Source organism: Quercus robur, chromosome 8 (genome assembly GCF_932294415.1).
Source record: "Quercus robur chromosome 8, dhQueRobu3.1, whole genome shotgun sequence".
Taxonomy (NCBI): Eukaryota; Viridiplantae; Streptophyta; class Magnoliopsida; order Fagales; family Fagaceae; genus Quercus; species Quercus robur.
Genome location: NC_065541.1, coordinates 54864807 through 54876972, shown reverse-complemented (window position 1 = coordinate 54876972; position 12166 = coordinate 54864807). Strand labels below are relative to the sequence as shown.

Below are 12166 nucleotides of genomic sequence, written 5' to 3'. Positions count from 1 at the left end.
ACATGAAATGTCTCTTTAGTTGTCACACAATGGGTCAAAGCAAAATAGCTTCAAATATGTTTGGAGCCTAATTTGTTCCTCCAAGTTTTGGATCATTCTTGTGTTTGAAAATTACATTAGTTTAATTGAATAATTTTACTTACATTAGTATAAAATTTGATAATTTTTATAGAAAATGAAATTTTTTAAGAATTTCACTATGAAAATTGTGAAAATGTATTTTATGAATTTTATGAAAGATAGCCATCAAACATAATTTTGATTGAAAATATTAAGTTTTTTTTTTGTTGGGTGTGTGTGTATATATATAACTTATCAAATAAAGAAGTGTGTATATAATAAAAAAAGCATATGTATTTATGAGTGTATACAAAATTATCTTGATAAATATATTAGTGTTGTAACTTAGCTTCCCAAACAAAAATTCAGGACTCCGCCCTTGAGAAAGTGGAGAAAGTGGATTGTTACGGTATGTTATTAGTTCTTGTATAATCAGCATCATGTATGAACTGTTACAACGTAAGCAACCGGTCACTGTAGCTGTATGTCAGCCTCAAATCAAGACACGTGTCGGTCTACAGCTGGGACTAAAAGTCCCTGTCAGTGCTTCCTCTTCACAACACAGAGATTGGACAAGAGCCGGGCGGCGCGGTGACGCGCCGTTACGAACTGTTACTGATTCTAAAAATTTCTAATTTTTACTTACTTTTTATACTAAAAAAATACAAATAAAACCAATTTATTTGTTTCAAAAATCTGTTTTTTTCTTTTTAGAAAATTGGGAACCGAGAAGGAACGAGGAATGGAGAGAGAGAGGGAGAGACGTTACTTTCTTTTCAATTGAACGGCGCATGGGTCCCATTTGAAAAGATGAGGTAATCTTTTACCCGGCCGTTACGTTCCCATAGTCACCGACTCAAACGTGGCACTCCCACATTCGAATGGCTCGTGCTGTGGCTTTGAATAAATTGCATGCCCCAACTTTGGAGTTTGACCTCGATTAGCTCGCTACTTAAGTAACTAATTATGCTTATAGGCAACTAGTATAGTAGTGATATTTCTTCTTAAAAAAAAAAAACAGTACAAAAGTATTTGGCACTGAATAGAATGAAAAAATGACCTCTTCTCGTTACTGTTAATCTACATTCGATCTTACTGTATACAAAACTCCGTATTCTATTATTTATTTATTTAATTATTAATAAATATATATATAATATGAAATAGGATTATGATAGACAATGTGTTCTTTAATAATTATGCATTGTCCCCAAATCAACATGCAGGGTGGTCCACCAACCTAAGAACGCCTATCTATTCATTTAGGAAAATTTTGCTTGCGTGCATAATATTTTGAATATTCATGACGAAAATAAGAAAATATTGATCTACATGTATATATAGTCAAATATGGTTGATTTTTTAGTGGTCTTATAATTAATACTGAGGTAAATTAGTGATTTTTTTTTTTATTTTTTTTTTTTATATAAGATAGAAATTTTACTTTAGTCTAATCTAAGTGTATATACGTGTGAAACTCTTTTCTGGATATTTGAACTTCCATCCTTATTCCACATACTCTATAAACATTTATACTTGTAAAATGATCATCGTACACCTTTAAAATAGGAGTAAACCTTCGGTCCGGAACTAGCGTAAATGAGCTAATTTATGCAACCAATAAATAAATGTCATGTCAGATTTGTATTGAAAAACCAATACACTCTAACACACAATTATATCTCAATTTAATTGGGTGTGAAATTAAATACTACTGAGAGGTTGTATTAATACTTATCCAAAAAGGAATAAAAGGTCCCATCGAAAAAAAAAAAAAAAGGAATAAAAGGTCGTACAATTGGTAAACTTTTGTATTGTAATTCCAATGGGCGGTGTAGAAAACAAGATCTCATTGGAAGTGAACAAGTCATCTTTCTCATGCCAAAGAACAAAAGGTATGTTATTGTAATTATCAATATTATCATGGTCTTTGTCATCACCATCAACTCAACCATTAGGGGTAATATGATGACCCGACTCCTAATGTCTCTCGATCGACTAGGGAGTAGATATTGCTAGATCATTAACTTGTTTGTGCCTTTCTATTTCCAGAGTGTGTAACCTAAAAGATAAACCACTACATAATTGGCATAAATATTAGATGACACGGAATCAAAATCTTAACTTCTACAACTAGTGATGTTCAATTCAACTATATGATTACATTAAGAATGTATCACAAAATGTGTCATCTTCACAAATTAATACCTACTACATGATTCATTATGATCAATACAATCTCATACTTGAATTTAATTGAAAATTTTGAAATTTATGGTTAAAATTTAAATACAATATTTTAGGTGTAGTATATTAGATTTTGCAAATTGAATTTAAATATTTAGTTGTTTTGAATTTAATATACTAATTTTATTGGTCAATATAAGAAAGTGCATAAATTTGATTAAGAAACCTAATGGACTGCACCTAAAATATTGCACATAATTAATTTCACCAATTTTTGCTAAAATTTTAATTTTCACCTTCTAGAAAGGCCTTTTATTAATTGGCATACACCTTTAGAGTTGAAAATGCATCATTTCATTAATTAGCCACTACTGAATGTAATTAATACATGTTCCACTCTTGAAATCCAGTGGGCATTCATGTCTTTACAAAAAAATCCATTGGATTTCCTTTTGGCTTTTCATCTAGAAAAGGAAAAGGAAAATAAATTAAAGGAAGTCATTTTCAACGTTGAGAGAGAGGGAGAGAGAGAAGAAAGGGAAAGGAGTTGGCGTCTTTTGCCCTCCACGCAGCTTAAAACACGCAGTAGTAGATATAGACAGTCCCCTTGACACGTTTCCACCTTGTAAAAAATCCATTTCCTTTTTGTTTTAGTAAAGCAGAGAAATGATATATACACATGTATATAGCCAAAGCGAAAACTCCAATTATACATCATATATACTCACATTTCACACACCAAGAGAGAGAGAGAGAGAGAGAGAGATGGTTTTGTTGAATAAAAATTCACGAGAGGAAGGAAGATAATAGTAGAAAAAGGAAAGAAAGAAAGCAAGCAGTTGGGAAGGTAGCATAAACAAGCAGCTAGCTGGGCTTATCGCATGTTTGCTTCACGCAAGCAGCTAAATGTGAATGTGGGGGTTAAGGCTTTGCTCTCTCGCGTGGCTTTAAAGTCTTCCTCTATCCTTTTATATCTCATCCATTAAAAAAAAAAAAAAAAAAAAAAAACCCACCCAAAAACCACAGCCACCAAACCCTAAAACTCCTCCTCCTCCTCCTCCTCCTTTTCAAGTCCTACCCCACAAACCCAATTATGTGATAATCATCATCATCATATAATACCAAAAATTTATAAGAAGAAAGAAGAGAGAGAAAGAAAAAAAACCCACAAAATATAAATACAAATGAGTGTAAACCCTGCTAGTAGTGGTGGCAGTGGTGGTGGTGGAAGCAGTGGTAGCGGTGGTGGTGGTGGTGGTGGAGGTGGAGGGCCATGTGGGGCTTGCAAGTTTTTGAGGAGGAAGTGTGTGCCAGGGTGTATATTTGCGCCATACTTTGATTCAGAGCAAGGGGCTGGTCATTTCGCAGCTGTGCACAAAGTGTTCGGGGCAAGCAACGTGTCCAAACTTCTTTTGCATATACCGGTGCATAAGCGACTCGATGCGGTGGTCACAATATGTTATGAGGCACAGGCTCGGCTTAGAGATCCAGTCTATGGCTGTGTTGCTCACATCTTTGCACTTCAACAACAGGTAATTAAAGCTGGCACTCCATGATCTTGATAAGGATGGTCATATATCTTGATATTTATGGCTGAAAGACAATTATTTCTTGTTCTTTTGCGTTTAGTCTTACTTTTATTACCTAAGCTTTATCAAGTAAATCCTATAAAAATAGTGGGTTTACTCCAGTGATTTCTAATTTTTAGTAACGCTTTCTTTCTATGACATGCATATATGTTTGACTACAATAATAGGATATTAAGAGAAGTGATAGACATTAAGAAAAGTGATTTAGATATATATTGAGTTTTATTATTATTATTATTATTATTTAAAATCATCTTACCAAAAAAACTTAATCACATCTCTCTCTTTTCTTTTTTTCAATTACTAAGTTTTTTTCTTTGTAATTGTTCTTGTGAATTGGTAATATTGTAGCGGTAACTAGCAACATTTCTATTGATTTTGTTTGGAGTGATGACATATAATTTCCTAATCGTCAGCTGCCCAAAGTGAAAGAAACAAAACAGTAACGTACGGAAGTCAAAACACCAATACAACCATGCTTTTTTTCTTCTAATCTAGCCTTTCAAGTTAGGGTTGCAATAACTTATATATAATTATATATAGGGGTGTCATATAGCAACAATGTAATGGGAGGCTCTCAGTGGCCTCGATGAGAAACAAATGAAAAGAAAATTTGGCTAAAAAAATTAATAGAAAACCAAGGAAAAGTATAGGACATGCATGGGGTGCTTAGGAGACCATATTTTTGTGCTCTACTGAAATCTAGAAGGTCTTTTTAATTAACAAATCACGGAGTCGGCGGTTACAACAGTGGCATAGCCTAAAGTGTATTTTTCTGAGCAAATTGTAGGTTTTGCTGCTATTAAGGAAATGGTCGGATTGTTGCTCCTTGGAGTAAGGCTTTTTTGTGAAGGACAAGTTCATCTCCTATACCAACCATGTCCAATTGGTGGGGCTTTCCTAAAAGTGCACTATATTTATAATGGTAGTCTTACATTCTACTAACAAAGCAAGATTAGTACAATAAAAAAGGCATGTTTGGCAGTTGAAATCATTTTCAAGCTTTTATTTCTTGTTTTCAATAGTTTTTTTAAAAAGGAAAAAGAGTGGAATCGCCTTCTTTTTGTCCTTTTTAGTCCTGTCATTTCAATTACATGGAAACACTTCATTTTCCAACTAAACCATTTTTTATAATTGGAAATGAATAGATTTGTTTTTTAATATTCAGAAATGTCCTACAATGTGCGATCCCTAAGAACCCAGGGTGGGGAATTTAGGCCTTAAATTGTGTTGAAGAGTTGCAGTTATAAGTAACCAACACATAGGTCTTCCAAAAGACTATATGTTTATTATATTGTTCAGGATTACATATATAATCTACATCTGCACTAGGTAAATCTTCTTGTCAATGTAAGTTTGTAGACTCTGTTAAGTGCTTGAGTATAAACTGATATAAATTAAACTAGATATGCATCATGAAATTTATGTTACTAGATCCAAGATCATTCCTTCTCCCAAGAACAATTATGGAGTATAAAATTGATGCTATTGGTCCATCACTATGCTTATCCCTATGTCATAAGAATCCTTTATATGTTCGCAATGCCATGTTCTAGCACGCATATTTAAATCTTCATATATTCTTTTAGTATAAACAAAGAAATAAAGCCTTAAATTTGCCTAATTGTCTTTTTTTCCTTCAACTTAAGAGGTTTGGTTCTAGAAGTCACTCTTTTGTAAAAAACACTCAAAACTATGTTCATTATTGGACATTAAGATAAAGACAATTAAAAAAAAACAAAGCAATGTGCACAAGGGTGTAATTGGTTTAACCCAATACAACGCATCGGAACCTTAATTAACCTAGGTTCAGGATGGCCTCCAAGCTATTTTTCCATTCTGTCTTGAACTGGACTTAAGCTTGACCCTTAAGATGAATGAGCATACTCTCGAGTCATGGCAATCATGCTTTAAATGATTATGAATGCAGATGCAAATTCAAGAACTAATGTTCTAATTCTACTCATCGTAAAATAGAAAGCTCAATTAAGAATCCAAATTAGATCCTAATTGCGCTTTAATTTTAATTCCACTAGGAATTCCCTTAGATTACTTGATACATGATTTTGGTAGGTGGGATTGTGTATCTGTGGTTTACTCTCTATGGATAAATTTAAAGGGCTCTACGATGGTGAGATTCCACGTCATAAAAAAATTCTTTTTAATTGAACTATAATTTGATGTTAGGTGTATATGTTAAGATTTTCAATGCGCTAGAACTTCATGCCAAATGTCCTTTCAATTATACTCTAATCTTGTATCAATAAAATTAACATTCAATTTTATGTATATAAACTTAGAAAATATTAAAAAAAAAAAGGGACTAAATTTAAATTTATTATATTTCTGTATAGTACTATGAATATATACAACCTATTATTATGTAAAAAATCAATCTCCTCTCTCTCTCTCTCTCTCTCTCTATATATATATATATATAATTGGGTGGTTATTTTTTTTTTTTTGAGAAAGATAATTGGGTGGTTTTAATTGCACATATGAATAAGCAGAAGTAATAAACTAGTATTCTAATTATTTTGCTCAGTATAATAGTTCGAATTCTGTAATTGACATAATTTTGATAAAGAATCTTGATCCAAAGTACTATCAACCATAGGAAAATATAAAATTAACCATAACCCTAAACTATGAATTCAACTTTATGTTAGAAGGTATTTTCCACTAGCTTACTCTCATGGGTTGGGAGAGGTTTTGATAGTGTCGCCCATGCCCTTGTTAAATGTGGTTTTGATGCTCATTGTTTATTAGTTTGTAATATTTCTTCCCTTCTCCTTTGCGTTTGGAATGCGTGGAAAATAGAATCTGTTCCCAATTTTTCTAGTTAAGGAATGTTCGATTTAGCAAGAAAAACATTCAACCTTATGCCTTTTTATTTTCTTTGAATGGAAACGAATTATGACTTTAAGTTATTGTTGTATCTTTTCTTGTTTTGGTGGATTGTTTAAGCAGGTAGTGAATTTACAAGCAGAGCTCTCGTACTTACAAGCCCACCTTGCAACATTGGAGCTACCATCACCACTACCACCACACCCTTCACCACCTCCAACAATGATGACACCGCCACCACTCTCAATCACCGACCTCCCTTCAGCGTCCTCAGTGCCTGCCACGTACGATTTGTCTTCTCTTTTCGATCCCATGGTGCAACCTTCATGGCCCATGCAGCAGCGGCCCATGGATCCACGTCAATTAGGAGGCAGTGGCTCATCATCATCAGCTGGTGGCGGTGATCTACAAGCATTGGCACGAGAGCTCCTTCATAGACATGGCACTCCATCGCCCGGGTCAGTGCCATGCTCAAGTCCTTCACCATCACAATCTTTCTCCAAATGAGATTATATATCTTATTAACAAACACCTAGCTTGGGTTCTTGTTGATCAAATACTAGGAAGAGAACTTGAATTTTCATGTTTTTTTTAATGGGCAAGTAATTTTAGTAACTGAGTTATATTCCTTTTATTTTTGATTCACTAGTAATATTCAAAATTAGTTTATTCATGTAGACTTCCAACATTTGCGTTATGTTTTATATTTAGGTTAAAATACTATTTACATACTTTTTACGTGCGAAGTACTTTTAAATCAATCCTTTAATTATGAAAATTTTCAATTTACATCTCTTATAATATTACAGTAATATTAATTAATACACAGAAATGAATCAAATGATGCTGCTTTTTACTGCAAAATAGAAAAACAATGTTATTTTTAGTCGGGTTAATAATAAAAATGTTACAGACCTAATAGAAGGGGAATTTTTTTTTTCTTGAAAATGACGGAAGAGGAATATGAGCATCATTATAATAGTCAGTGGTGTATATTGCAAATTTTGAAAGTAAAGTGGCTGATTTAGAAGCAACTTTAAACTTAGAACGTCTAAGTTACATTTTAAAATTTTAATTTTAGGATTTTTTACAAATTTCATCCTTGAATTTTTATTTATGTAAACATCAATTAAGTATATTTGCATTTCCATTGTCCAACTTGAACAATTAACCCAGTGGACATTATTATAATTGTGACATATTAAACCTTTTTTAAAATTTTTCATTAAATCTTAAAAGGTAAAAAAGTTAATCACCTTATGTGAACACATAATTTTGTCATATCATTCATATTTTTAAATGTGAGAGAGAGAAAGGCTTATCAGTTCCGAGTCCATTGTTGACTACTTTGTTAAAATGGAGTATTCTTGTAAGTGTGAACCACATAATACAGAAGGAAGAAGGAAAAAAAATACAACAATTGATGCTATTAGGAAATTAACTTGCAAAAACAGTACTGATGATATAGGATAACTAAATTGGCTCAAAAACATAATTTCCAAAAAAATTAAATGTTTAATTTAGAAACTCAGGATTAAACTAACACTCACATGAAAATTCAAGTATGGGAATTGTATATACCCCATATTTCTATAATATTTTAAAATTGACTTATCTATCGAATAATGATTATTATTAGTGAGCAATGACAGAATAAGGGTTGAAGGGGCACCAACACTTTGTGACTCCCTTAAAATTAGTATGACTGCTCTCATAGGTGGTCCATTGGATTTACTAAAAAAAAAATAATAAAAAACTCTACCATTAGGCCCTAAAAATCAGGGACGAACCTAGTAGGGGGCCTGGGTCTCCTGGCCCAAAAAAAAAAAAAAAAAAAAAGTTATATGTACTACCCTAAGCCCAGCCAACCCTTACCAGGCCCTCCTAGCCTAATCCTGACCCCCCCCCCCCCTAGCCCAACCCAATTTTTTTTTTATAAAAAAAAATCCATTAACCCTACAAACCGATTCAAATAAATAAAAGAGAGAGAGAGAGTCGAGAGACAAAGACCGAGAGAGAACGACTGGAGTGGAGAGACTGAGAGAGAGTATTGACTGGAGTTAGTGGTCAGTCACGGTGCCGCATAGACCCATGTCGCTGCCACTGCCCTCAGTGGCTTCAGTAGCTTGATCTGGCCAACTCACCACTGTCCCCAGAGGCTGCAACCTCCAGCCTCTATCCCAAAATTTTGATTTGCCCTTTCAAGTATTTTTATTCTCCTTAAACTTCAAAACCTAACATAATATTGATATAATGTTTGTGTTGTGAATCTATGATTGATTGATTGTGCTATTTTTTTTTTTTTTTTTTCTTCTGAGAGTCTAAGTTGAGAAAGTGAGATGTGAGTTATGAGCATAAGAAAATCAACTACAATGTTTGATTTTTTTCAAAAGAAAAGATTCAAATTCAACATATATGGATGCAACTGTGAATTTTTTTGATTTTTTTTTTTTCGCTTATCTCTAGCCCCTTTAGTTTTTAAATCCTGGGTTTGTCCCTGCTAAAAATGGCATGTCTATGCTTAGTATGTAGTGTGTCTAATAATAATAATAAGTTGTATTAATTATTATCTTTAAATATTAAAGGCCAAGTAACATTTACCATTATCTATTAACAAAAAAGAAAAGAAAAAAAGAGTAAACTTTACCCATTGAATTATTATTTTTTTGTATTTCTTATTTTCACCAATCCATTTTGATTGTTTCCCTAACTTTACAGTTTTCCTTCATGACCCACATATCTGGAAAGCCCTCGCTTTAAACATCAAGACTTCAGGAATCCTCATGGTACCAGGAGCCAAACAGTTAGCTTTAATATATAGGTTCTACTACAAGTGCATCAGGACAAACCTAAATGTCCAAGCCCTTAACAAAAAAGCAAAAGGAGAAACCACCCTTATCCAGACCACAGCCCCTGGATCTTAGATTCAAGTACCCAAAACCCTTAAGTGGACAGAGATCTCGTTCCTACAAGACTGGACTCTGCAAAATGAAAATTATTATTTTCAGATCCAACACCCTACCCAAACCCCGGATTTAGACTTTGTCCAACAGTTAACTGATGGAACTATTAGGCTAAGTTTCGACCAGTCTAGATTCAGATCTCCCTTAGATCTTCAGCAACCCAGTATGCAGTCCCCTTTTCTTCTTAGAGATAGATCTACATCCTAGTGTAGCTCATCCAGATACCCACCCCTTAAGAAAAATTTGGACTTGGAACTCCAAGGGGTCAAAACTAATTAGAACACCATGCTACACGGCCAAACAAGAGTCAGTTGCTGATGAGGATGAAAATCACGATCAATCCTCCCCAACTTAGTCAGACTTTGAGCAGCCTGAACCCCCAGTAGGTCACCAACTCAATGCTATGAAAAAGGACTTCATCCCAGATCATAAGTCTTTAGGTGATGATTTTGACTCAAAGGCAAACAAAGTCAAAAGAGAAGCTTACAAGGCAAATCATACCAAAGAACAGAAAATAGAAGTGTACACCAAATGGAAAGAGTTCATAAAAGAGATATCAGCAAATGTCCATTTCTTTGAATATTTTGAGAACCATTTTGAATGGTATAGAAAATCTTGTGTCATCACCAAAACAAATTGGACCAAAGAAAGCAAGGAAGTAGTCCGCTTTAGTCACCCTCCCCTAGAAAATATAACCATCAAACATCAAGGTTTTGAAGTAGTTGCTACTCCTTTTAGGAAACCTTCCAATGAGGATAAACCAGTAAAAATGGTCATAGAGCAAAATAATTACACCAATTAGTGTTTAGATGTCATAGGAAAACAGTAGTTAGAATAGAAGATAAGATAGAAGCTAAGGCCATTCCCCAGTCAGGAAACCTTGTTAAACCCATCCCGTCTTTAGAGAAACCTTTAGTTAAGCTATCAGTAACTTGAAAAACCAGTCTCAAGTCCAAGGATAAAATAGCTTTAGAAATAGTCAACCAGAAGTTAGAAGAACTAGTAAAAAAGGAACCAACTACCTCTTTGACTAGCAAAAACCCCACGTTAAACACCCTAGACTTCCATACAACTTCTAGCAGCAACAGAAATAGCAACAACAACAACTAAGCCTCTTCAAAGTCTGAAGAGGAAATAAAAAAAAATTAGAAAACCAATTCCAAGTATTATAGGTAAATAAACTTCACCATTGTAGAGTAACCCTAACCAGCCTTACCAAAAATTGGTATCCTAGATCAACACCCTTTGACCTCCAGTTTGAAGAAAAAAAATGTCAGCAACCAGTTCTCAGTATCTTCTAATAAATTCTATGAATGGAATATAGATGGATTATCAGAACGAGAAATCATAAATAAAATTCATCACATGACTATGGTAGCCAATAACTACCTCAATGAAAATCGTCCCTATACCAAAGTAGTTGAACTCCTGGTCTTAGGTTTCATAGGAAAACTTCTGTCATGGTGGAACCATTACCTAACAGAAAAATCAAAAGAAGAGATCAAAAGTGCAGTCCATAAAGATGAGGATGGACACCCAATCTTTGATGAAGCCATAGGTAGAAGTGTCCCAGATGGAGTAAATACCCTAATCTATACCATTACAAGGCATTTCATAGGGACCCCTAGCAACATTACAACCATGATACATGACCAGTTAAGTAACCTTAGGTGTCCTACCCTTGGTGATTACAGGTGGTATAAGGGTGTCTTTACCACCAGAGTCATGCACAGAAGCGATTGTAAATCTCCCTTTTGGAAGGAGAAGTTCATCAACGATTTACCCAGTCTTTTTGCACATAAGATTAGAGAAGCTCTTAGCAACACCTCAGGTGTCATAGATTATGATGACCTGACTTACAGAGATATATCTAATGTCATCCACAGGGAAGACCTGAAGATGTGCATAGATATGAAAATTCAAAACCATTCCAATAAGGACAAAAGAAAAGCTAAGTACGAAGTAGGAAACTTCTGTGCTCAGTATGGCCTACCCTTTATAGCCCTATCCAAGAGAAAATCCAAGGAAAAAGAATACCCAAGGAAAAGAACAATCTCTAAGTATTATAGAAGTCATAAGAAGCCCAGCAACTTCGGTAGAAATGATTTCTATAAGAAAAGCAAGAAGTCCAGAGATTACCATAAAGCCAATAGTAAAAGAAAAAAATCCAACACAAAAAACATTCAATAAGAAGAATAGCAAATGTTATAAGTGTGGCAAGAAATGTCATTTTAGGAATGAGTGTAAATCCAAAGCTAAAGCTTTAATTAACACCCTCCAAGGTGACCAAAGCAATAAAGAGGAGATTTTCAGGCTCCTAGAACTCAATCACTTAGACAGTGAGTTCTCTAGTAGTTCTAGTGATCATGAGATTTTCCAGATTAACCAGTCATCATCTTCTAGAGAATCATCCAACATCTCTAGTAGTCTAGACATCAGGATAGGATGTAAAGACAATTGTTGCAAAAACAAGTCTGTCAACATTCCTAGCCAACAAGAAGAGCTCTTGCTCACTTTAAT

General features: G+C 34.0%; 1 protein-coding gene across 1 annotated transcript; it reads left to right on the top strand.

Annotated features, from left to right (window-relative positions):
* Positions 1 to 2959: 2959 nt before the first annotated feature.
* On the top strand, positions 2960 to 7360 carry LOC126697090 (LOB domain-containing protein 18). Its single transcript, XM_050393922.1, has 2 exons — positions 2960 to 3779; positions 6807 to 7360. The coding sequence occupies exons 1-2, from the start codon at positions 3432 to 3434 to the stop codon at positions 7188 to 7190; spliced, it is 732 nt and encodes a 243-aa protein (XP_050249879.1). The 5' UTR covers positions 2960 to 3431; the 3' UTR covers positions 7191 to 7360.
* Positions 7361 to 12166: the final 4806 nt, after the last annotated feature.

Excerpts from the sequence above, each read along its gene's own strand:
- LOC126697090 (XM_050393922.1), top strand. The coding sequence starts at position 3,432 with ATGAGTGTAAACCCTGCTAGTAGTGGTGGCAGTGGTGGTGGTGGAAGC. Across the intron at positions 3,780-6,806 it reads TCTTTGCACTTCAACAACAG|GTAGTGAATTTACAAGCAGA; the intron begins GTAATTAAAGCT and ends TTGTTTAAGCAG.